The sequence below is a fragment of the Pan paniscus genome, chromosome 9 (assembly GCF_029289425.2).
Source record: "Pan paniscus chromosome 9, NHGRI_mPanPan1-v2.0_pri, whole genome shotgun sequence".
Classification (NCBI taxonomy): domain Eukaryota; kingdom Metazoa; phylum Chordata; class Mammalia; order Primates; family Hominidae; genus Pan; species Pan paniscus.
Genome location: NC_073258.2, coordinates 4,363,770 through 4,389,582, shown reverse-complemented (window position 1 = coordinate 4,389,582; position 25,813 = coordinate 4,363,770). Strand labels below are relative to the sequence as shown.

Sequence of the window (25,813 nt, the reverse complement as noted above, 5' to 3'; positions counted from 1 at the left end):
GTAGAATTCCATGGGATTTCTGGAATCTTCTGTCTCATGTCTCTCAGTGAGGGAGGATGGCAAAGAACGTCAGAGGGGAGGATGGGGTAGCGGCTCTGTCCTGGGCCTGAGGGACGTCTCTGAAGGCCAGCGCCCCCAGCCTCCCACCATGGGCGCCCCAGAGCAGGGGTCACTCTAGCCATGGGGTGAGCCCCCTAGGGTCTCAGCTTTGCAGAGCTGGGCCCAGGCCAAGGCAAGGAGTGCAGATGTGAGGGGGAGAACGGTGGGGGGTCTCCCACCCTCTCGCAGAGCTGGCCTTGTGCAGGGAGAATGCAGGCCTGGCCGGCCCTCCCCATTGGACACAGCGTCAGGGCCCCAGCGTCCACGGAGGCCAGGGCCAATCAAAGCCAGATGTCGGAGAAACAAGAAAAGCTGACTATTTTGACTAGAAAAAGCCCTATTTACAAAGAAATAATGAAGCGATTTGGGGGGACTGGTGCTGGGGATGATCTCAGACAGGGTGGGGTGGTGAACGCAGACGCCCAACAGGTCACTCAGGGCCCGCGTGTCCCCACCCGGCATGGTGTGGTCTCAGGCCTCGCAGGGTGCGGCTCCTGCCAGGCTGAGCTGGGTGGGAACCTTGAGGGACGTCCCCTCAGACACCCAGACCCAGGAAGCAGCCGTATCCGGAGGCGCAGGAGAGGCTGGAACACGGGGGCCCCAGCAGTCCTGTCCACCCGGCATGCCATGGCAAAGTGCAGCGTCCACTACGGAGAGCATCCTAGGGCAGGCGGAGGGGTGGAAATATGGTCAAAGAGAAGAATTCTTGGCCTTGAAAGAACTCTTAGCCAGCTACGGAGATGAGATGGGCACTCACGTACACCGCAGCCCAGGCCCTGGCCACCACGCACAGGGCACTGCAGGCATCGTGCTTGCTCCCAGGGCCCCAAGACGCAAAGGCGACAATGCAGGGAATTCTGGGGGTGCGGAGCTGTGAGCGGTGCTGGAGATAGAGAGGAGGGGACCGAGGGTGCGGCACCTGGGGAGGAGGAGGACAGAGACACGAAGATGGCAGAGAATGACAGGGAAGGGAGCATGCACAAGGCGGCCAGAGCCCTGGGGCTGGGCACCTCGGTCCAACCCCTGAGCCCCAACCCGAGCCCCAGCCCAGGCCAAGCTCCCAGCGCCCTGCAGGAACCGCCTGGGGGCCAGCCCAAGAGCAACACGCCATCCGCATCCACGCCTCTCCCCAGCTTCCAGGCCACTCGGGAGCCCACCTGCGCCCCTCGTGAGAAGCAGCCCAGGAAGATGTCGCCTTCATGAGCACACCATCTGGAGCTCCACGGTAGGAACGTCTGTGGAGCCGGCCCCATCCCTCGGCCGCCCTCAGACACCTCTAGAGCCTGGGACAGTCACTTCCTCAGTGAGGCTACAGCAGCCTCACATGCACACCCCAGGCAAGAAAATGCCCGATCCCTCCAAGAGGAACGGCAAGTTCACATCCACGTAAAAATGTGCACACATGTGTGCACCACAGCCTTGCTCACGAGAGCCAAAAGGCGGAAGCCGCCACGTGTCCACTGATGGACGGCGGATGAACACGCGGACCGTTCACCCAGTGGAGCACGACTCAGCCACAGAGGGAGGGAGATCCTTGCGCAGGCTGCGACGTGGGTGCGCCCTGAAGATGCCACACCAAGTGAAATAAGCCAGACACGAAAAGCCACACAGACCCTGAGTGGTTCACTCATGAAACATCCAGAACAGGCCAATCCAAAGCAGACCAGTCGTAGCCAGGGGCAGAAGGGAGCAGGGAGCTAGGAGCTCCAGCTAAGGGGTGCACATTGCTTTCTGGGTGATGAAAATGTCCTAGTAGGCTACACAACTCTGGGAATATACTAGAAGCCATTGAGTGGGTGGATTTTAGGGTATGTGAACTTCATCTCAATAAAGCTGTTTTTTAAAAATAGAAAAGAGCATCCCAAGGCCAGAGCTCTCTCAGATCACTGCAGCCACAGGCCTCCTGCTCTGGGGGACCCACCATGGCCAGGCAGGGATGCCAGGCGGTGCTCGGCTCACGCCACCTGCCCACTCAGCCAGGCCCTGGCCAGGAGCACCCACCAAACCCCGAGGAAGAGGATGGCAGCCTGGCTTTCCCACCTGGTCAAGCTGACTTCCTGAATCGGGCAGTCACTCACTCACTCGTTCACTCAGCTAATACGGCTGATGGTTGCAGGAAAGGTGGGAGGGGGGAGGGCAGTCCCAAGATAGCAGCCACTACAGCTACCTTCAAGGGGCTGGCCTTCTCCAGCCTGTCCTCACTTTAAGCCCTGGGGTGGACCAGGAGGAACCGCTGTGTCCCTGGACTTCGTCCCCTGCTGGAGGCCAGAAGATGGGAACCCCCAGTGCAGACAGGCAACCGCGAATGTGACTTCAGGTTCTAGACTGCAGAGGCGTGTGTTGGCTTGAGGCAGAGGGGCCTGAGGAGGTGGGTGGGGGCAGGATGGGGCAGAGGAGGAGCCCAGGGAGCCAGGGACAGGAAGAGCCCACTCCTGCCCCAGCACCTGGCTGCTCATCTGCCACCAGGTACAGAAGTGATGCCATAGATGGGACACTATCAAGCCACCCCAGGAACACCACCAGCTCCCAAAGAGGAGAACCAGATGCCCCAGATGCCCTCAGGAGGTATCTGGAGGAGCAGGAGAGGCTGGAACACGGGGGCCCCAGCAGTTCTGTCCACCCAGCATGCCATGGCAAAGTGCAGCATCCACTATGGAGAGCGTCCTAGGGCAGGCGGAGGGGTGGAAATATGGTCAAAGAGAAGAATTCTTGGCCTTGAAAGAACTCTTAGCCAGCTACGGAGATGAGACGGGCACTCACGTACACCGCAGCCCAGGCCCTGGCCACCACGCACAGGGCACTGCAGGCATCGTGCTTGCTCCCAGGGCCGCAAGACGCAGAGGCGACAATGCAGGGAATTCTGGGGGTGCGGAGCTGTGAGCGGTGCTGGAGATAGAGAGGAGGGGACCGAGGGTGCGGCACCTGGGGAGGAGGAGGACAGAAGACAGAGGGGTTTCTGCTCCATTCCGGCAGCTTGGCTCTTACCTGGAGCTGCCAGGGCATGGGCTCCTGTGGGCCGTAGAGCTGGGCCCATCATGGCTATAAACTCATCAGCATAGAGAAGTGGGGCCGTCCAGCTATGAACACAGCCCGGTGCAGTCCCGAGGGCCCTCCACCCCTTCCCATGCACGCAGCGTGGCACTGCCTGGGCCTTGCATCACCCCTGCATGGCAATAAATGAACATGAATGGGGACACGGAGCAGCGCTGTCGGCTCTCTCCCTCGTCCTGTTGCCTTTGTCTCTGGCTGTCCCCGACCCTGCTCCCAGCTGGAGATGTCCACGAGGGGAAGGGCTGTCATGTTGGGGGCGACCGAGGCAAGGCCGCGGGCCCACTTGCTATCTCTTGGGTCAAGGTCCCTCTCCCACTCCTGCCACGCTGAGGATGTCCAGACACAGGCGGGAGTGGTCCTGTCAGCCTTGGGAGATGCATCTTTCCAGGCGAGTTCCTTCTGCAGGAACAGCCTGTTTGGGTTGGACAGGGGTCTTGCCTAGGTGTGGGGGTGATGAGGTTGACGCCCGGGCCGGAGGGGCCCTGTGAGACCCTCTCTGGTCCCCATGCATGAAAGAGCCTGTGTGAGCACATGCGCCACGACAGTGGGCCCTTGTACTGGGGAAAAGACAGACCTGCCCAGGTGCTGCTCCCTCCCTCCCTGAGCCTCCAGGCAGGAGCGGGTCACGGGAGCTGGCGCGTCCAGCCGGTCCCTTCTCTGGGCTGTGTGTGTGCCTGGGGTGGTGGGAGCAGACCCCCAGCTGAACCCCTGAGCATCCCACTCCACCCAGGGCCCTTCCTGTGGGCCCTCCCCGCACGGCCCTGGTTGGCTACCCCAAGCTCAGCTCCATGGGTGCGGCACGCAGGGCCCTTGGAGAGGCCGAGCCTTCCAGACCCTGAGTGGGGCCGCCTGCCCACCCCGGCCTGCTCCGCGCTCCTCTGCAGCAGGCATGTGAGGTGGGTGTGGATGCTTTGGGGAAGACTACCCAGTGACATGGCTAGGTCACGCCACACGCGGCTGGGACAGATACCCGGGGGCCTCAGTTCTGACACCCGGCTCAGACCAGAAACCATTGGTCAAGTCAACGACCCAGAAAGTGGGGTCTTGTGTGAATCACCCACCCCCACCGAGGACTGGCAGCCCTGTTTCTCACGTGGACCGCCACACGCCGGTCCCTATCCCCCATTCTTCAAGAAACGCGCCCAGCCTCACCCCGTGCTCATCCCCGCATTTTGGTCTTGCCTCCATCTGGGCACTCCCTGGGACTGGGCCCAGGCCACGCACTTGGCAGGCCCCTGAGGCTATTATCTCCCCTAAGGCCCGGCCCTCAGCCAGCCCCTTACCGGGGTCAGTGGGCTGCCATGCAGAAGGATGCCCAGTGACGACTGGGGAGTGAGGGAGCTCCCGGTGTGCTGTGGAGATGGGGGTGCAGTAGCTCCCCAGCCCCTTTCTCCTCCCTGGCAGGGAGGCCTGTGGGAGACATGGGGGCTGCGACGGGACAGCACAGGCCGGGGTGAGACAGGGCGGGAGGAGGATCTGGAGGCCGGGGCGGCTGGAGCCGGAGTCAGGGCTGCGTCTGGGGGTGGCGGCCGTGATGGAGTGTGCCTGGTGCGCTGGCCGCCAGCAGGGCTGCTAACGGCCCCTGTGTGCGGGGCTGGACGTGCCGTGGATGAAGGATGGGATTCCTCTTCCCCTGCCGTGAGTTAGGGTCCTCAGAGCTCTAGGCCCCATGAATTATTTCTCTAAGGAAAACACAGTTGACTCCATTTCTCCGGCTCCACTTCCTGACCTTCCCCATCCCTTTAAATCAACACTGAAGGGTGAGCTTGCCCGGGCCTTCACCCCCTAGCCGAACACTTCCCCCGCCACACCCCCTCCTGCCTGCACTCTGGGCTGGGGGAGGGGAGGCTGAGCCAGCTGCCACGCCATCTCCTCTTGCAAGACCCTCGGAAGGCTGCCCAAGCAGAAGGAAAAGCCAGGACCCTCACTCAGACAACAGGCCCACGCTGCAGATCAGGGTTGGTCCCAAGGCCACGTGACACCTGTGTTCTTCTGAGCATTCGCGTGGGGAGGCTTACACGGCAAACCCAACTTCGTGCAAGAAAGCCGCACCGTGGGCTTTCCCCCAGACGCCCGAGTGCGGCTCCGTCCTGGTCAGGGTGGAGCGCAGATGGCTCCCGACGTACACGTGGGCCCTGGTTTTGATTCCCAACCCCAAAGCCGGAGCTGCCCACACACAGCAGGGAGGGGGCCTTGCTCTGGCCTCCATGTTGGATTTTCTAGGGAAGCACTGGAACCAAGGACAGACTAAGAAAAACAGAGGAGCCCCCAGGCCTCTGCAACCCGTCCTGAGGACGCACCAGCTGCCGCATGGAGACGGGGCCAGAAGGGGCTCTGGAGGCCCTGGGCCTCACCAGATGCAGGGGTTCTGGGAAGAGGGGCTGGAAACCTTCCGGGCTCCTTGGAAGGTTCTGAATAAGACATCATTAAAACCAAAAATCAATTCTGTATCCAGCTCAGGGCCCCCTGGAGGCTGCCCTGGCTGGCCTGTCCAGCTTTGCTGGAACGGGAACCCAGGCCAGTCTGCCAGGTTCAGGCCCCAAAAACGGCGGCCGGGCAACCCCCTTTGGCTCCCACAGGCCAGGCCAGGCTAGGAAAGTCAGCACAGAGCCTCTGGCAGGGCCACAGGCTTCCACGCAGAACCCTTTAGACAAGAATGAGAGCAGGGGCCGTGAGTCCTGACCTGCCCCGGGCCGACAGAACATGGGTCTAGACCCAGGCATCCACCCAGACACCGCGAGGCCACTGGGCACCTCCAACAGGATGCCCAAGCCCACCCTCTCCTCTCTCCACCTGTCCACCCCCAGGGCCGAGAAGCCCACAGAACTGTTTTGCAGTGGTTGCTGGCCACACCTTGCCCCCTGCCCTAACCACCTTTCCAGGTTGGGTCCTCCCCGTCCCCTAGGCCCAGCCCCGGGCCTGTGCCCGACGGCACCTCTCCGCCATGGCTCTCCTGAGACACTGCTGCCCTCGGATCCCTTCCCGGCCCTTCTCGGGTTCTTGCTGCCAACAGTGCCAAACCGAAACCCACAGGCGGGCCGGAGTTCCCTCACCAGGCCCCCTGAGGGCTGCTGCCCTGGCAGCCCCTCCCCAGAACTTCTGTCCAGGCCAGGCCGTTCTCTCACCCGGCGCCACCCCGTGCTCACACTGACCCCTCCATTCCTCCCGACGCCTCTGGGCTCAGGCTCTGAATGTGGGCGCTCAGAACTATCTTCTGGGTCTTTTCACCTGCGTGTCTCATTCCCCACCTGGCATGCAGCTCTGAGCCTGTGTGTGGCCCTCTCTGGCCAACCCGCCTCCCCAGCATGGGGCCACCACGTCTCAAGTCTGCCCACCCTCAGTTCCCCGTCAACTCAGAGACCAGACCCCGGCCGCGCCCACTGCCCAGACCCTGGGAAAGCGGAGCCAGGCCACGTGGCGCTCAGAGCTGGGGGGTGGCTGCTGCGTGTCTGGCACCCAGAGACCCAAGAGAAGAAGGAAGCAGAGCTTCCGGCTCTTTCTCCTGCAGCAGGACTTTTATTTAGGTGTCGGGACTGCTCTGCCACAGCTGCCCACCTGGGGCGCGTCCCTGCTGGCCGCCCCGTCACAGCCCGAACCAGCTGGGGATGCCGCCCCGCCGCGGGTCGCTGCTCTGCCACAGCTGCCCACCTGGGGCGCGTCCCTGCTGGCCGCCCCGTCACAACCCGAACCAGCTGGGGACGCCGCCCCGCCGCGGGTCGCTGCTCTGCCTCTGCTGCCTCTCTTCCTCGAGCATGCTGTAGAGGTCGTCGGCAGCGCTGCCTTCAGGGCTCTCGTCTTTCTCGGGAAACAGATCTGGGAACGTGAAGGTCTGTCCATGGGCCTAAGGGGGAGAACAAAGGCTCCAGCCAGAGCTGCAAAGACTCCTCGGCAGAGGGGTCCGTGGGGAGCCTCATGCTTTCTGGCAGCCCCTTTCTGCCGGCGCCGGATTCAACTGCTCAGAGGTACCTCCCTGGGCCTCCTGGGGCAGCGTCCCTGCCTGGAATGTAAGCACCCCCACGGCCACCGGCCCCCGGCTGTCACGCTGCAGCAGAGGCCACAGCTCCAGGACAGGGCCGCTTTCCCCACCATTGTCTCTTTAGGACCTGGTGTCTGCCCCCGCCCTGGGTGCACCCATTTACTAGCACAGGGCCACCTGGTTGGTGGGGGGCAGAAACAAGGCATGGAAAAACATGACACAAATCACGTCTGGTACCATGCTGAACCTGTCCATCCAAAATGCCTCAGGCTCTACTCACATTAAAGCTCCCCCTCCTCCCAGCCCAGAGCCTGGCAATTAAAGTGAACATCACGTACGAAGAAACATGCACGTGCAGCAGCTGATAAATCAGGACCGGCTCTGCCAATTAACTGGTCTTACATCTTCTGCTGAGAGTTCAGAATATGTCCGTGTCAGCCAAGCCCCAGCCCAGGCCACAGCATGTGGCTCGGGTTCACGAGAAGGAGGGGATACTGCTCCTTGGGGACCTAAGCAAATACGAGAAGCCATCTTAACTTGCTAATGATTACTAAGTGCTCCAAAGCTAAGCGGCGAGAGGCAGAAAGAGCAGACCAGAGGAGAGGGAAGAGAAGAGGGAGGCGCAGGCCGGCACCTGCCAGGGGCCAGCCGCCCTTCTGTTTCCGGACGGGGGGAGGAGGAGTGAGGATGGCACCCGAATCTGGAACCCTTTAGTGAGTAAAATCAGTCAGGTACACTTGGCTCTTGCAGACCCTTGTTGTGTAAATAAATCTGGATGTGGGCAGGCAGCCAAGTATGATCTGAAACAGGCCCAGATCCCACCCTGCGAGGGAGGTGTATGCACCCTGATCCCTGGCGCAGAGCGCAGGGGCTGGCGGGGAGAGTGGCACTGCGTGCGCCGTAGCCGGCCTGCAGGAGGATTGCCTTACACAGCTCTAAACTTTGCGTCTTTTAAAATACCAAGGGGCAGTCGTTTACATGTGAGGCTGACTGCCCAGAATGGGAGATTTACCTTTACTATATGGAGGTGACTCTGCTAGTTTTCTGAGGCAAGGGGAACCCAAAATGACAGTTTAAAGCACAAACATGGCCATTTGTCATAGCTTCGGGAAGAAATGGGGAAAAGTGGTGAGAGAAAATCCGTTTCTTACAGGAGACAAACACCGTTTGGGGATAGCAAGCATGGTTTCCCAGGGGCTTCCCCTTTCTAGAAGAGTTCACCTTGTACCTAAAAAAAAAAAGCCCTTGATCCTTCCAAAAAGGAGAGAGACAGCTGATCGGGGTAAAGAACAGGAATGGAGAAAAATGTCCCAATGACAAGTAAACAAGGCAGCACTGCCTTCAGGAATCCCAGGGCGCCCTGGGGGCTGCTGCCTGCCTGGACCTGGAGGCCGGAGCCCCGAGCACGGAGCTCGGCCCAGCTGGCGGCAGCGGCTTGTTCTGGAGTTGCCTCTCATGTCGTGCGCCCTTCATTCCTGCGCGCCCTTCATTCCTGCGCCGCTCAGCATCCACACAAGCCTCGGGGCAGCGGGCGGTCAATGGTCTTTTTGTTGTGTGGGTCACTGAGGCGCTGCTTTCAGCTCCCAGGACTTTGGGCCAAGGAGATGCTTATCAGGTTGTCGGAGAAAAAAATGTGGGACTCCCACCATGTGGGACAGGGCCTTTCCACAGCGGCCAACTCCAAATAAAGTGGATAATTTTATCTTTCTAATGCTCCCTCCCTGGGCTTTGCAATTAGCAGTGATGCTAAGCCCTGGCGCAGGGCCCGGGGGACACGCTGAGCAAGGTCTCAGCAGACACGAGACAGGAAAGGGCCTTGAGAGTCCCCTCTGCGGGCGGACAGGGACCAACGGCCACGGCCCATTTCTAGGCTGTGCAAAGATCTGCTGGAGTTCAGGAAGGGGGGTGAGGACCCGTTACAAATTTTAATTCTGGAACAGGAGGATCCATGCCCAACTGGGACCCTTCAGGCTCCCAGTTGCCCTGCCCTGTCTCTGGCTGCCTGGACTTCACAGAGGGAGAACGACAAGCGGGCAGCAGCTGCAGACACCGGATCCCGGAGCTGCTGGGTTCAGTTTTCATGGGATGTGGGGCCCAGAGGAAGAACGCAAGGGCTCGGATGACTTGAATGCCACTTGTAACCGTAGCTGCCTCTGAAGTGCCCGTGGCGGTGCCGGCACACGGGATGTCCACCCACATGCCATGACAAAGACAGATGGGCCCGACTGACACTGAGCACACAGAGGCCTTTATGAGGCCAACGGCTGCTCTCCCCACCTGGATTGGCTGATTTCATGCACAGCAAATATCAGGCCAAATTATTCCGGGGGCCCCTGTTTAGAACAACAAATGTGACTGTTTTTCAGAAAAGCTGCCATGCTAACTTGGCCTTTTTCACAAACTGCCTCCTTAGCCCCACAACAGGCCGGCTGGCCCAGGAGGCGGTTTCCACCATCGTGTGACTGCCATCTAGTGGCAGGGCCCGCCGGCTCGGCCTCCAGGGACCATTTACACCGGAAGACAACCCCATCCCCACCCAGTAAGGCCAGCCCCAGGGGCAGAGTGGGGAGGCCCAGGAGGCAGCCGGGGCAGGCTGTGGACATCTTGGCCCAGAGAGAAAGTGCCTCTGGGTTTGCCCGGGACTCAAAATGAAGAGCCCAAAGAAAGGCTTTGAAACTGTGGGTCTCACTCCTGACAAGTCTGGGTTTCAGAAACTGAAGGCCCAGGCAACGTGGGGTGAGGGTTCTTCCTCCCCAGAGCCCCCCAGGATACGTAAAAAAGCACCTGCTCAGAAGCAGCCTGCTGAGCCCTAACAAGTACGTGGGACCTGCTACCCTGCAATGCAGGACATGGGCCTCAGCCAACAGCCCGGCCAGCCAGACCTGCCTTGGCACCAAAGACCTTTGCCCTCAGGGGCCTCACACTCTGCCTCCGAGGCTGAAACCCAGCCAAGGACAGGCTCTCCAGAGGCCGGGGCCTCCCATGCTCAGACACCCTGGTGTGCGTTGGAGTTGAAACCCACTAGGCCTGTGATGGCTGCCTTTGCCCACAGAGAATTCAAACTTCAAAATCACAAAACGGCTGGACGCTGAGACGTGCCCCATGTGCCCCAGTGCTCACGTGCTCCCAGCGCCACCACTAACACCCCCAAGGCCGTGACGGAGCATGACCTTATGTGGAGCCTGCCTCTGCGCCGAGGCCCTGAGATCCGGCCTCACGGGGGCTCCCTGGGCCCCAGCGCAGCGTCTCCGGCACAAACACCCCCAAGGACACAGTTGCGAGGAGCCCCTTGGAGGCCCCGCTGGGGCTGGCCAGCTCACACGCACCAGCTGCACGTAGGCGACCTTGTAGTCCGGCTTCTTGATCCTCACGTTTCTGTGATCTCTTCTCTTGTTAGAGCCTGCCGGAAGGGAGTGAAAAAAAAAATCAGAACTTTAAAAAAATCAGAACTTTAAAAAATTACATCCTCAGAGGTCAATGCCACTAAAACCAATCTCTGCTCTCTTAAAAATGCAAATATGTTTTTAAAAACTCAAAAAGGCGATTTCTCAGGGAAATGGGCACTGTAATCAAACGAGCCAGCACAGCAGGCTCCCAGGTTCCTCCCTTCTCCCAACAGAGGCCAGCAGGTTCTCAACAAAGGAGCGGACGCGGCACCAGCCAGGGCACACGACAGGGGCTTATGGAACAGACAGCGCTTTGCTCCCCAGCCTCAGCCACTGCAGTCCCACCTCGGGGGCTGACGGCAGGAGTCAGGGCTCAGAATGGACCCCGGACCAGCCCAGTTGAATTCCAATCCCTGCTCTGGCACGTAAGCACCGTGTGACCCTGACAAGTCACCCTGTGCCTCAGTTTCCCATGAGCCAAGTCAGACCAAGACCCCCACCCAGTAGCTGAGGCTGTGGCTCGGCGAGGTGGGCATGTGGCACAGATGGGCACGACACCAACAGGAGAACCTCCCGTGGGCACTCACCATGCTGCACTCGTGTCCGCACAGCAGCCACGGGCACGTTATAGATGCCCTCGAGGTAATTCCTGAGGTCCACCCTTGTCATTCTGGAGGCGAAGGAGAAAGAAAACGGCATCTTAACCAGGCTAAAAGCCAAAAATACTGTCCCAGATGCACAAGCACCCGAGGCTGAGAGGCCGACAAACCAAGACCCACAGGGGGCAGGGAGGAGGGCTGGGTACATCAGCGGCACTAGTGGGGCCAGGCAGCCCCAGCAACACCAGTGCTGCTGGCTGCAAGACTCCCTACTCTGGGCACACCAGCATGGGTTGGCAGTGGCACAGACCCCACAGAGTGGGAGCACTGCCCAACCAACCCCTGGCCTGCTCCACAGCCCCACATGGCTCCCTGCTCCGGGCAAGTGCCTGTGAGAGGAGGTGACAGTCTCTGCACGCTCCTGGCTGGCAGGTGCCCCACCTCGTCTGCCCCGGGGCCCAGTGGCCGCATCAGGGTTAGGCCTGCTCTGCGGCTGATGGGACTGATGCGGTTCTAGGAAGTACCTTCTGGAAAGGCCTGCCTGGCATTAGGTGCGTTAACTGCAAGTTCCCTCTACTGCAGAACCTCACGGTCACTGTCAACTCAGCTTCTGGGCCCCTGCAGGCTGCACAGGCCTGACCTTCGCCCCCAGGGGAGCTCACGCTGCTGCCCCGCCTGGCTCGCGTCAACCCTGAGCTGGGGACCTGTGAACTTAAACACTGCAGAGCAGCACCCCAGTTTTGCTCGTAGGGACTGTGCATTTCTCTGAAGGTCAAGCAGGCTCTTCTGAGCAGTTCTGTACATCACGGCCTGCTCCCAACCCAGCCTCTCAGGGCGCCTCTCCTAAAAAGAAGTTGCAAGAACTCAACAGAAGACGCGAGCACAGAGGTCCAAATTTGAAGGCTTCCAGTGAAGCCCTCCCCGGGTGGAGGGCGGCATGCAGCCTGCCTGCCGGGCTCCACACCTACGGGCACTCCATCAATACCTGCCGGGCAGGGCCGCCTGAGGTGCCCCCCCAGCAGGAAGAGGCCAGCACGTGAGCAGAGTTGTTTTAACTCAGGACCCAGGCCCCCCTGAGGGCACTCTCCCAACCCAGCGGGAAAACTTCCGGGCTCACTCCACGGGGATCCCCCCGAGGGTGCTCCCCAGCCCCAGCCGGAATCCTCCCGGACTCACTCCATGGGGATCCGGAACTGCACGGTGTCCTCGGGCTGGGCCACACCGGGCCGCACCAGCTGAATGAAGAAGTTGGTTCGGAACACCCGAAGTTGTGGGCCACCCAACTGGTACAGGGGGTACCTGTACAGAAGAGATTGGGTCCACGTCACACACTTAGGCCAAGGCAGCCCGACACACCAACCCTGCAGACCTCCGAGTGTCCACTCACAACAGGGTGGGCAGAAAAGGGGGTAGCTAACACTGCGGATCCCTGAGTGTCCACTCACAACAGTGGTGGGCGGGAAACAGGGTAGCTATCAGCAGGTCACCACCCAAGGACACAGAGGTCCCCACAGCCCCTTTCTCACATGGGCCTGCCAAGGTGGACGGCCAGTCCCTAGCATCGACTTAAGGAGCATGCGCTGTTGACCCCCAAGGTCAGACTTTAGAAAAGGCCAATGGACAAAAATCAGAACCCCGCAGACAGCATTCCCCCAATAAGCTGATGGCAAGGCTCAAAGACGTGTGTTGGGGCACTGATACCCCTGGGAGAGCAGACCCCACGCGGCCGGCCCACTCTCCTGCTGCTCAGGTGAAGTGGAGCTGCAGAGAACCACACACCATGGGACAGAAAGGCCAGCTCCGCACTCTCCCGGTGGCAGCAGGGCCTAGCTCCTCGGTATGGAGGACACAGGCTAACCAGGCTTAGGCTCCTGGAAGACGGTGCTGCCAAGACTCTGATTCAGTACACTAAATGTGAGTTGAGCGCACCACACCCCAGCACCCCACTAGAAGCCAGCAGAGGCAGATGGAGAGGTGCCAAGTGGCCACCGCAAACTAGACCAGCACGCTGCCTGGGCTGGGGGGCCAGGTGACGATCGTGCAGAATCTCTAGCCAGTTGGTTTCGTGCATTCTCCCACGTTCAACTGGGTGGACAGGCAGCACCATCCTACCGTCCCCCACCCCCGTTCCCGCCCCTGCCACTGCCGGCACACCCTGGCTCTATCTGGCCCTCAGAGCTGGGGGGAGGAGGGGCACAGGAGAAACTCAGGCCTGCTGGGTCTCGGGGGATGTGGGGTCTGAGAGCCTAGGTGCAGGTCTTGGTGGACGGGGAGCACAGGGGCTCTTGAGGGGTCTCTGGTGGCCTTATCTGAGGCACTGCACATGGCCCTGGCCTTGGGAGCACCCAGCACCAAGTTAAGAGGGGCTCCGTGAGGCCAACGCTGCCCCAGGCTTCACATGAATTTCACGCTGGCCTCTGCCTGTCTAGGGAAGATGAGGAGGAAGTGAGGGTCAGAGGCCTTGGGTGGGGTGTTCCTGAAGGGCCAACAGTGGTAAGCAGCACTGAGCCTCTGGGCCTGAGGGCCTGGCAGGGGCCAGGAGCTGCTGGGAGCTCTCAGAGGCAAGGCGCCTGTAACAAAGCCCGATCACTAATCATGTCCACCCCAGGCCTCCTGATGACCACACTGACACATGGCAGCCTGGTGGCCGGGCCAGTGGGGCTGAGTCTTCACTCACCCAACCCCAGCAGAGCCTCCTCTTGGGCATGGCCTTGGCCTTTCCAAGCCTCAGAGTGCAGCCTTCAGCGGTGGGCCCCAGTGAGAGGCCGAGAAGAAAGGGTGGGCTCTGGAGGTGGAGGGGCCTGACTTGTTTTACCCACAGGTTCAGGCTAGCCATGGCCACCCGAGGGGCTCACACATTCCCTCTGGTGACCAGCTGTGGGACTGCAGGAGTGGAGACAAAGTTTGGGGACTCCCAGTAAACAGTAGAAAAGAGGGTTCAACAGCTCCCAGGCCATTAATTTTCGAGTCTCCAGGCTTGGGGCCTGAAGGGCACACTTTGTTAAGGGTCTGAAGGGCCATGTGTGGGCTTGAGATGAGAGGCTGGCAGGGGTTGGGCCAGGAGGATTCACTGTCCTTGTTCCCACAGGCCGAGCCTCTCCAGGCTGGAGCGCCAGCTGCCTGTGCATGGAGCCTGCAGATCTGGAACAATCTGCACTGTCGACACCCAGGGCCCCAGGACAGGGCTCTAAGGCCTCTCTTTTGTTCTCGAACCCTTGTGGGCCCACCAGCCCTCAGTTCCCTCAGTCCCACTCTCCCCGGGGAGCACCCCAAGCACTCCGCATGGGATTTCACAAGCACCTCCACAGTAACCTATCTCAAGTAGAACTCTGCACTAACTTCTTCCTCAAAACACAAAAACCTGGCTCACTGCCACCAGCCTGCCTCCCCACGGCCCCACGAGTGACTCACCCAGGATCCCACCCTCTCGGCACCCCCGCCCCAGCTGCATCCAGTCCACAGCAAGTCCAGTCAGCGCTCCCTGCAAAGGCTCCCTGGCAACAGGAGTGTGTGCACTGCTGGGCGAGCGGGCCCCGCTGCCTCCAAGGCAACCACACCTGATCCGTTTCCAGGGGCCCACCACCCTTGGCCCTTCAGGAACACCCCACCCGGGTCCTCTGACCCTCGCTTCCTCCTCATTCTCCAGGGACAGGCGAAGGGCCAGCGTGGAATTCACGTGAGGCTCAGGGCAGTGTTGGCCTCACTCAGACCTTTTCTTCCTTGGTGCTGGGTGCTCCCCAAGGTCAGGGCCACGCACAGCACCGGTCCCAGATGTCTGCTGAAGGAAGCCTCCTCCACTGGGGGTCCCACCTGCCACCCTCCCCTCTCTCCCCAGCTATGTGCAGGGGCCTACAAAGCCACACCCTGGCCCCTTGACCGTCCCTCTCCAGAAACACTGATTACTGTTCTCCAAAACCCACCCGGGAGCCCACATCTACTGATTACGCCTGAGTCATTCGTTCACCAAGAAATATGCAGGGCTTCCTGCTTCAATTTGGGGAGGGCGAAGTGGTGCAGGACAGCGCCCCGATGGCCCCCTGGGAATCCAGAGAACATGCAGAGTGGGCGTGGGGGGTCTGGGCTGAGCAGAACCGGGCCTCCCGCCCTGCCTGCCCCAAAGCCCTGAGGGCTGCGGTCAGCTGCCCTTTCCCACTCAAACCCAATCTGGATTCCCAGCTCCTCTGCCTCAGGCCGCGCCCGCGCTGCGGTGGGGGCCGCCCGGGCCTCCCCGCCTGGACCCAACAGCCGACGTGGCCCCCGCCCCGTGACGATCAGAAACGTCTCCAAACAGCTCCCTCGGCCCTGGCTGCGGGACCAGCCCCGGGCCCGACCCCGGGCCGCCCTCCCACTCCCCACGCGGGGGCACCGTGGCCTCCATGGGTTTGGCTCGGACCCTCTGTCCCCAGCCCGGCCACGCCCGCCCCCTGGGGTTGCCCTAAACCTGGCGGGGGGCTCCTCCGCCACCCGCCTCGCGTGTCTCAAGCCATGACAGGGGGTCCCGAAGAACCCTGCCTCGCCCGGGCCAGGAGGGGGCCCAGGGACGCCCACCCCGCTCCCCGGAGTCCGCGCGCCCTGTGGGGTCCGTCTGCTTGTGACACTAAGGGGCACCCCGCGGCGGGGGGGTGACGACCCCTACTCACACCACATTCCGCGCCATGGCGGCCACGCGCGCTTCCGGGGTCCGCGAGGCGGAAGGAGCAGCGCGCCCGCCCCGCAAGGCCGCCGCCTGGCACAGCGCCCCCTCGCTTCCGGAGGCCGCGCCGCCCGCCCCGCACGCGCCAGCGCCCGTGCCGCCCGCCAGTGCAGTCCCCAGCCCTGCGCCCGCCCCGCCCCGCGCCGCCTTCTCCTCCCTCCCGGCCCCCCTCCTGTCCCGCACCCCACGTTCCTCCCCGCCCCGACCCCCACTCCCCGCGCCGCAGACTCCGCAGGACGCGGGGCCGCAGCAGTCCCGCCCCGCACTCCCGGCCCCACAGCCTGAAGCCCGGGCCCGCGCCCCTGCTGCTCGCGCCCCGCCCACGCCCGCACCCCTCCCAGCCCCAGAGGCCTCCCGCCGCCGTCGCACTCTTTCGGGCCTGTCTGCCCTGCCTCCCAAGACCCCGGCCTGCACGCCCCCCACACCCGTGCCCCTGCCCTTTGGCAGCTCCAGGCCACAGCCTGGCCCCGCACCGCTGCGCTTGCAGCTGCTGGGAGCTGGAAGTGGAGAACCGGGGCTGTAGTGCTGGGGAGGGCAGGTCCCCGGGTCTGGGGTCTGAAGCCCCTCTCTCCATCTGGCTGTTTTTACCCGGGAGCCCGGAACCCCAGGGCCCCTCACCTCGCCCTTCTGGCCAGCCCGGTTGGCAGCCCCCACACTGGCCACGCCAGCCACGCTGTCCATCCTCGGTGCTCCCACCACGCCTCCTCCAAGAGGGCCACTGGCCTTGCCGTTTGCTCACCCCCTCTCCACCCTTCTGGCCACCCCCCTCCAGCCTCTGGCAAGGCCCTCTCTACAGGGACCCCCGTCCAAGGCCCAGTCCTCACTCCTTTCCTTGGGTAGTGCTGGCCAGGAGGGCTGCTGGGACCTTTCGGGAGTAGAGGGCGGCAGCCTCCCTCCCCTGTCCCCAGGCCTCTCCCTCCTCCCCTGGTTTCCTCTGCCTGGTGGCTGGATTCAGGCCACTTCTCAATCTATCTCTTTAACTGCCCGTGCCCCCCACCCCCAAGCCTGGCTTGTTCCCGCACCCAACAGCACCCTAAGTGTTCTTCAGAGCAAGAGGCAGGGGTGTCATGCTTCAGAGCAAGAAGCGGGGCCATGGGTCCTGGTTGTTGCTGGGGGCAGGGGGCCCAGGCCTGCAGGTGGGAACAGGGCTGCGGGAGGGCACTGGGGTTGATGGAAATTCAGGAGGAGGAGAGGGCACTGTGCCCCTCCGAGGGCCTGGGCCGGGTAGGGCTGGAGTTCCTCCTGATGGGTGGGTTTGAGTGGAAATGACTCCAGGGGGTCTATCTAGCATGAAGACATTGAAGCAGGATGGAGTGAGAAGTGGGACAGAGTGGGCAGGGAAGGTGGTGGCAGCTGTCCCCACTGTTGTCCAGGCCTGCGTGAGGTGGAGAAGCTCCAGGCTGCCAGTGGCAGGGTCCCAGGAGGCTGGTGACCAGACAGGCCTTTGCCCAGCAGCAGGTGCCCTTGGCCGGGCCCAAGGAGCAGACCGCAGGACAGGGATGGAGCTGGAGAAGGGGGGTCCTGGGGCCGGGGGTCCTCAGGCTTCCTTTTATGTTCATGCAATGCTGCCTCTTTCGGCAGCCACATTGTGCAGTGTGCTTAGAGATATGTGGCTGCTGGAAGTTGGGTTCAAAGTTGTGGGTGGCCGATGTGGAGAGGAGGGTGATTGGAGGCCGAGCTGTGGGTCAGGGGTGGGTGCTGCTCAGATCACTGGGGCTGCTGGAGGGCGGCGGTTGAGCTAGGAGCTGAGGTCCTTCCTCAGGGCGAGGCAGGGGTGGGGTCACAATGGAGCAGACCCCTCACCACTCCTTCCATCCCTGCTTCTCTGCTAGTCTGCTAATGGGATCCTCCGGAAGGCATGCTAAGTATGGGGGGTCTCTGAGATGCCTGGGGAGCCAGTGGAGACCTCCTCTTCCTCCTTCCCACCTGCCATTGAACACAAATGCCAGCGCGGCTTCCGCTCTGCCTGCCTCTCCTGAGATCGATGGTCTGCACGGGGTTGAGGCTGCCAGATAAATACAGGCCCAGTTAAATCTGAAGTTCAGATAAACAACTAATAAATTGCCATTTTATTTTTATTTGTTTATTTATTTGAGACAGAGTCTCACTCTCACTCTGTCGCCAGGCTGGAGTGCAGTGGCGCGATCTTGGCTCACTGCAATCTCTGCCTCCCGGGTTCAAGCAATTCTCCTGCCTCAGCCTCCTGAGTAGCTGGGATTACAGGCGTGCGCCACCATACCCGGCTACTTTTTGTATTTTTAATAGAGACAGGGTTTCACCATGTTAGCCAGGATGGTCTCCATCTCCTGACCTCGTGATCCGCCCACTTTGGCCTCCCAAAATGCTGGGATTATAGGCGTGAGCCACTATGCCTGGCCCTTATTTTATTTCATTGTATTGTATTTTTTATTTTTTGAGACAGGGTCACGTGTAGCCCAGGCTGGAGTGCAATGGCACAGTCTCGGCTCACTGCAGCCTCCACCTCGTAGGTTCAAGCAGTTCCCCTGACTCGGCCTCCCGAGTAGCTGGGATTACAGGTGCGGGCCCCCACGCCCAACTGATTTTGTATTTTTAATAAGGATGGGGTTTCGCCATGTTGGCCAGGCTGTTCTCGAACTCCTGACCGCAGGTGATCCGCCTGCCTCAGCCTCCCAGAGTGCTGGGATTACAGGCATGAGCCATTGCACCTGGCCCAATAATTGGTCCTTTTTAAGTAGACCTTATCTTTTAGAGGAACTTTGGGCTTACAGAAAAATTGCTCAGGGAGTATACAGAGTTCCCACAGACCCCCTCTCCTTGAGTGCCCCTCCATTATTGACATCTTGCATCGTGTGGTGTGATCTGTTCCAATTGATAAACCAATACTGATGCATTACTATTAAGTCCAGAGTTTACCCCCGGGGTTCATCCTTGCAAAATGTCCTTTAGCCACCACTATGGTGTCACACAGAAGTGTCACTGCCTGAAAAGCTGCCTCTGCCCTGCCTGTGCATTCCTGCCTCCCCCGGCCCCTGGCAGCCCTGGCTCTTTCCACTGCCGCCTTGGCGTTGCCCTCTCCAGGCTGTGGTATCATTGGAATCATACAGCACGTAGCCTTTCGAGATTGGCTTCTTGCCATGAGAGAGGTGCAGCTAGGGCTCCTCTGGGTTTTTTTGTGGTTTCATAGTGCATTCTTTTCGGGCCGGATACTATTCCATTGTCTGGATGTACCTCGGTTTATCCCTTTGCCTACGGAAGGACTTCTTGTTTACTTCCAAGTCTCGGCAGTAATGAATAAAGCCTCTGTAAACATGTGTGTGCAGGTTTTAGGGTGGACACAAGTTTTCAATTCATTTGCAGAAACACCCAGGAGGGCCATTGCTGGTTGTATGGTAGGAGGACGTTTGATTTTGTAAGAAACTGCCCCACGGTCTTCCAAAGTGGCCACACTGTTTGGCGTTCCCACTGCAAAGGTGGTGCTTCCTGCTGCTCCACGTCCTCACCAACTTCTCATCGGTGTGTCGGGACATGCTCTTCCGCTTCCACCCGCTAGACCTGAGCCAGGAGCCCCGCTGCAAGGGCAGCCCCTAAACTGAGCTTTGCAAGTCAGGCTGGGGGAGCTGGGGCGTTTTTACAGTGAGGGTCCCTGAAGGGTTTTAAGGGAACGTACGAGTTCAGCTGGGAAAGCACTTTCAGCCTGCAGATGAGAATCAGGTCGTGGGGGAGAGGGGCCGTTCACACATACACTCACTCATTCATTCATTCGTACGGAGGGTGGGGGGAGGGGCTGTTCACACATACACTCATTCATTCATTCATTCAGAGGGTGGGGGAGGGGCCGTTCACAGATACACTCATTCATTCATACAGAGGGTGGGGGAGGGGCCGTTCACACATACACTCATTCATTCATTCATACAGAGGGTGGGGGGAGGGGCCGTTCACACATACACTCATTCATTCATTCATACAGAGGGTGGGGGAGGGGCTGTTCACACATACACTCACTCATTCATTCATAGACTCATTCATTCATCCCGCCAATAAACGCACAAAAAGGTGCAAACACTTGTAGCGAAATCACTGTAAGCACAAACCAGTGAGCCACCATGTTCAAATGCAGGTTTTCAAAGATTAGGAAGAAATGGCAACCCCCTTGTTTTACCCAGCACCTACTTGTGCCAGGCCCTGGCTGCAGATCACCGGCTCTCACCGTCCAGGAACCAGACAGCCCGGGGGAGGCCAGACCCAGGCACCAGGATCCCTGGGGCAGAGCAGGCAGGACTCACAGGAGAGGCACAGGCAGCTCAGAAGGGTTGTCGCCAGTCCTTGCCCATCCTGCAGGCCACAGCGTGGACCACAAACCCTCCTTGCCTGCGTCCAGCATCCTCAGACCCTGTGTACCGGCTGGGTGACCATGGCTCTGGGAATGTGGCTTGCTCACATCCACAAAGCCATTGTGCATTACACCAGGATAGAACCCAGAAGACACCACCCCCCCAAACAGCCTGCGGCCCTCCCCAGAGCTGTGATAGACACACCATTGCCCCAAAATTGTTCTCGTGCCCTGTGTGGCTCCCCATCCCATCCTGGACTTCCCATCTCAAGCAAGCAATGTCCTGGTTGGTTTCTGCTTTTGTATATGTGTGTGTGTGTGTGTGTGTGTGTGTGTGTGTGTGTGTTTTGAGACGTCTCACTCTGTTTCCCAGGCTGGAGTGTGGAAGTGCAGTGGCACAGCAAGAGCTCCTTGCAGCCTCAAAGCTCCTTGCAGCGCCAGCCTGTGATCACCAGCCACACACGTGGCCACCTGGCGTTTCTCCCAACCAGAAGAGAAGGCCCCCCACCCACATGGGAGGCTGCGTTTGGACAGGACCAGGACAGCAGGCGGGGGTGTGTCGGTGCTGCCCTGACGAAGCCCTTCAGAATCAGCTGCCATTAGAGACTTCTTGTCTCCCCATCAGACCCTCCCTCTCCCTCCCCCCTCCCTCCCACCTTCCTCCCCCCTCCCTCCCCCCTCCCTCCCCCCTTCCTCCCCCCTCCCTCCCACCTTCCTCCCCCCTCCCTCCCACCTTCCTCCCCCCTCCCTCCCACCTTCCTCCCCCCTCCCTCCCACCTTCCCAGCCAACCTGGCCCCTTTGCTGCAGCAGCAGAGCCCCTCCCAGCACCTGCTCCTGGTGGCCCAGGGCTCAACAGTGCCTCCATTCTAGGAGTCCCATCTTAATCCCAGTTCCCCCCACCATTCTTGGCCTCCTAGGCACCCTGCTCTCAGGTGCCACAAAGAGGGGGTGGCAGAGGTAGTCAGCCTCTCACATGGCGTGGTCGGGGGCCTCTGAGGGTCCACGTGGGCCTTCTTGTGCCCCTGTAGCATGTGGGCTTCCCGGGCCGCAGGGCCTGGGCACGTGCTGACCCCGCACACTTGCCATGCCCTCTTCCCACGGAGGCCTCATTCACCCACCTCATTGAAAACTGCAGCCTCGGCCAGGCACGGTGGCTCACACCTGTAATCCCGACACTTTGGGGGGCCGAGGTGGGTGGATCATTGAGCCCAGGAGTTTAAGTCCAGCCTGGGCAACATGGTGAGACCCTGTCTCTACAAAAAATAGACAAGTGAGCCAGGTGTAGTGGCGTGTGTGTATCGGTTGCTCATATTTCTGATTCCAGGGCTTGGCTGCTTCTGTCTGTCGCTCATGTTTTCTGCAGGCTGAATTGTGTCCTGCTTAAAATTCTTACCTTGCGGCCGGGCACAGTGGCTCACGCCTGTAATCCCAGCACTTTGAGAGGCCGAGGCAGGTGGATCACCTGAGGTCAGGAGTTGATCAGCCTGGCCAACAGGGTGAAACCCTGTCTCTACTGAAAATACAAAAATTAGCCGAGTGTGGTGGTGCGTACCTGTAGTCCCAGCTACGAGGGAGGCCAAGGCAGGAGAATCGCTCGAACCTGGGAGGTGGAGGTTGTAGTGAGCCGAGATCGTGCCACTGCACTCCAGCCTGAGCGACAGAGTGAAATCCGTCTCAAAAAAAAAAAAATCATATGTTGAAGCCTTAGTCGCTAATACTTCAGAATGTGACTGTTTTTGCAGATGGAGTCTTTAAAGACATAATTAAATTAAAATGGAGTCATATGGGTGGGTCTTAATCCAATAGGACTGGTGTCCTTATAAGAAGAGGAGATGAGGACACAGACACGCACAGAGGGATAGCCCCGTTGGGGACACAGGGAGATGGTGGCATCTGCAAGCCCCGGAGAGAGGCCTCAGGAGGAACCAGCTCCGCAGCACCTTGATCTCGGACTCCAGCCTCCAGGACTGTGAGAGAATAAATGTCTGTCATTTAAGCCGCCCAGACTTGGTGCTTTGTTATGGCAGCCTGAACAAATTACTTAGGGTGGGAATGTTTTCCTTACGTGTTTTTCCAAGTGTCTTTAATGTATGAATGACATGACTCCTTCTCTGTCATACTTGATTCAAAATATTTTCCCAGTTTTGTCATTTGCCTTATACTTTTTAAAACCACCTTCGTTGAGGGTGTCATTGACACGCAGCCATTGCCATGTTTAAACTGCACGATTCCATCCATCTTAATCTACATAGACAGCCATGAAGCCAGCCCCATCAGGAGACAAACACCCTCATTGCCCCAAAATTGTCCTTGTGCCCTGTGTGGCTCCCCATCCCACCCTGGACCTCCCAGTCCCAAGCAACCAATGCCCTGGTTGGTTTCTGCTTGTGTGTGTGTGTGTGTGTGTGTGTGTGAGAGAGAGAGACAGGGTCTCACTCTGGTTTCTACGTGTGTGTGTGTCTGTGTGTTTGAGACAGGGTCTCTCTCTGGTTTCTGCGTGTGTGTGTGTGTGTGTGTTTGAGACAGGGTCTCACTCTGGTTAGTTTCTGCGTGTGTGTGTGTGTGTGTGTGTTTGAGACAGGGTGTCACTCTTTCCCAGGCTGGAATGTGGGCACGCCGGCATGTGTGTGTATGTGTGTTTGAGACATGGTCTCTGGTTTCTGCTTTTGTGTGTGTGTGTGTGTGTGTGTGTGTGTGTGTTTGAGACAGTGTCTCACTCTGGTTAGTTTCTGCTTGTGCGTGTGTGTTTGAGACAGGGTCTCACTCTGTTTCCCAGGCTGGAGTGTGGGAGTGTGTGTGTGTGTGTGTGTGTGTGTGTGTTTGAGACAGGGTCTCCGGTTTCTGCTTTTGTGTGTGTGTGTTTGAGACAGTGTCTCACTCTGGTTAGTTTCTGCATGTGTGTGTGTTTGAGACAGGGCCTCACTCTGTTTCCCAGGCTGGAGTGTGGGTGTGTGTGTGTGTGTGTGTGTGTGACAGGGCCTCACTCTGTTTCCCAGGCTGGAGTGTGGGGGTGTGTGTGTGTGTGTGTGAGAGAGAGACAGGGCCTCACTCTGTTTCCCAGGCTGGAGTGTGGGAGTCTCTGTGTGTGTGTGTGTGTGTGTGTGACAGGACCTCACTCTGTTTTCCAGGCTGGAGTGTGGGAGTGTGTGTGTGTGTTTGAGACAGGGCCTCACTCTGTTTCCCAGGCTGGAGTGTGTGTGTGTGTGTGTGTGTGTGTGTGTGTGAGAGACAGGGCCTCACTCTGTTTCCCAGGCTGGAGTGTGTGTGTGTGTGTGTGTTTGAGACAGGGCCTCAGTTTCCCAGGCTGGAGTGTGGGAGTCTGTGTGTGTGTGTGTGTGTGTGTGTGTGTGACAGGGCCTCACTCTGTTTCCCAGGCTGGAGAGTGTGTGTGTGTGTGTGTGTGTGTAACAGGCCCTCACTCTGTTTCCCAGGCTGGAGTGTGTGAGTGTGTGTGTGTGTCTGTGTGTGTGACCGGGCCTCACTCTGTTTCCCAGGCTGGAGTGTGGGAGTGTGTGTGTGTGTGTGTGTGTGAGACAGGGCCTCACTCTGTTTCCCAGGCTGGAGTGTGGGAGTGTGTGTGTGTGTGTGTGTGTGTGAGAGAGAGACAGGGCCTCACTCTGTTTCCCAGGCTGGAGTGTGGGAGTGTGTGTGTGCATTTGAGACAGGGCCTCACTGTTTCCCAGGCTGGAGTGTGGGAGTGTGTGTGTGTGTGTGTGAGACAGGGCCTCACTCTGTTTCCCAGGCTGGAGTGTGGGAGTGTGTGTGTGTGTTTGAGACAGGGCGTCACTCTGTTTCCCAGGCTGGAGTGTAGGAGTGTGTGTGTGTGTGTGTGAGACAGGGCCTCACTCTGTTTCCCAGGCTGGAGTGTGGGAGTGTGTGTGTGTGTTTGAGACAGGGCCTCACTCTGTTTCCCAGGCTGGAGTGTGGGAGTGTGTGTGTGCATTTGAGACAGGGCCTCACTGTTTCCCAGGCTGGAGTGTGGGCGTGTGTGTGTGTGTTTGAGACAGGGCCTCTGTTTCCCAGGCTGGAGTGTGGGAGTGTGTGTGTGTGTTTGAGACAGGGCCTCACTCTGTTTCCCAGGCTGGAGTGTGGGAGTGTGTGTGTGTGTGTGTGTGTGAGAGACAGGGCCTCACTCTGTTTCCCAGGCTGGAGTGTGTGTGTGTGTGTGTGTATGTGTAACAGGCCCTCACTCTGTTTCCCAGGCTGGAGTGTGGGAGTGTGTGTGTGTGTGTGTGTGTGTGTGACAGGGCCTCACTCTGTTTCCCAGGCTGGGAGTGTGTGTGTGTTTGTGTGTATGTGTGTGACAAGGTCTCTGTTTCCCAGGCTGGAATGTGTGTGTGTGTGTGACAGGGTCTCACTCTGTTTCCCAGGCTGGAGTGTGGGAGTGTGTGTGTGTGTGTGTGAGACAGGGCCTCACTCTGTTTCCCAGGCTGGGAGTGTGTGTGTGTTTGTGTGTATGTGTGTGTGTGACAAGGTCTCTGTTTCCCAGGCTGGAATGTGTGTGTGTGTGTGTGACAGGGTCTCACTCTGTTTCCCAGGCTGGGAGTGTGGGAGTGTGTGTGTGTGTGTGTGTGAGAGAGAGAGACAGGGCCTCACTCTGTTTCCCAGGCTGGGAGTGTGTGTGTGTTTGTGTGTATGTGTGTGTGTGACAAGGTCTCTGTTTCCCAGGCTGGAATGTGTGTGTGTGTGAGACAGGGCCTCACTCTGTTTCCCAGGCTGGGAGTGTGTGTGTGTTTGTATGTGTGTGTGTGACAAGGTCTCTGTTTCCCAGGCTGGAATGTGTGTGTGTGTGTGACAGGGTCTCACTCTGTTTCCCAGGCTGGGAGTGTGGGAGTGTGTGTGTGTGTGTGTGTGTGAGACAGGGCCTCACTCTGTTTCCCAGGCTGGGAGTGTGTGTGTGTTTGTGTGTGTGTGTGTGTGTGAGACAAGGTCTCTGTTTCCCAGGCTGGAATGTGTGTGTGTGTGTGACAGGGTCTCACTCTGTTTCCCAGGCTGGGAGTGTGGGAGTGTGTGTGTGTGTGTGTGTGTGTCAGAGCCTCACTCTGTTTCCCAGGCTGGGAGTGCAGTGGCACAATGAGAGCTCCTTGCAGCCTCAACCTCCTGGGCTCAACGGATCCTCCTGCTTCAGCCTCCCAAGTAGCTGGGACCGCAGGTGCCCACCACCACACCTGGCTAAGTTTTTGATTTTTTTTGTAGAGACGAGGTGTTGCTATGTTGCCCAGGCTGGCTTCAAACTCTTGGGCTCAAGCGACACCCCCTGCCTCCACCTCCCAGAGTGCTGGGATTACAGGCATGAGCCCTGCACCCAAGGGTTTGTGCTTTTTTACAGTGTTACATAAATGACATCCTGCAGCACGCACACACTCCTTGTCTGACTTCTGTCACGTAGCGTAACTATTCTGAGATCCATGCTTGCTGCTGTGTCTGTTGTAAACACTCATTTTTATTGCCACAGCATGGGTACACCCCAACCCGCTCATCTGTTCGTCTCTTGGTGGACATCAGGGTGGTTTCCAGTTTTGAATCATGGAAAGTAATGTGGCCATTTACATTCACACACAGGTTTTCAGAAGGACATACATTTCCCTTACTCTTGGGGAGAGACCTAGAAATAAAACTAGATGCTGTGGGAGGTGTGTGTGAAACTTGTTCAGAAACGGCCTAGCTCTCATTTCTTGTTGCAGTTGGAATGG

At 59.3% G+C, this 25,813-nt stretch overlaps 1 protein-coding gene across 4 annotated transcripts; it reads right to left on the bottom strand.

Moving 5' to 3' along the window:
- Window positions 1–393: 393 nt before the first annotated feature.
- MRPL23 (mitochondrial ribosomal protein L23) lies at window positions 394–15,899 on the bottom strand. Of its 4 annotated transcripts, none has more exons than XM_055093964.2 (5): window positions 15,752–15,899; window positions 12,288–12,410; window positions 11,100–11,182; window positions 10,453–10,526; window positions 394–1,018 (listed from the first exon to the last, which is right to left on the bottom strand). In XM_055093964.2, exons 1-5 carry the CDS (start codon window positions 15,766–15,768, stop codon window positions 824–826), a joined length of 492 nt encoding a protein of 163 aa, XP_054949939.1. In that variant the 5' UTR covers window positions 15,769–15,899; the 3' UTR covers window positions 394–823. The 4 variants fall into 4 exon arrangements, with proteins under 4 accessions (XP_054949939.1, XP_003816115.1, XP_057155043.1 ...); XM_003816067.5 differs by lacking the exon at window positions 394–1,018 and adding an exon at window positions 6,647–6,991; XM_057299060.2 differs by lacking the exons at window positions 394–1,018; window positions 15,752–15,899 and adding exons at window positions 6,647–6,991; window positions 13,789–13,807.
- Window positions 15,900–25,813: the final 9,914 nt, after the last annotated feature.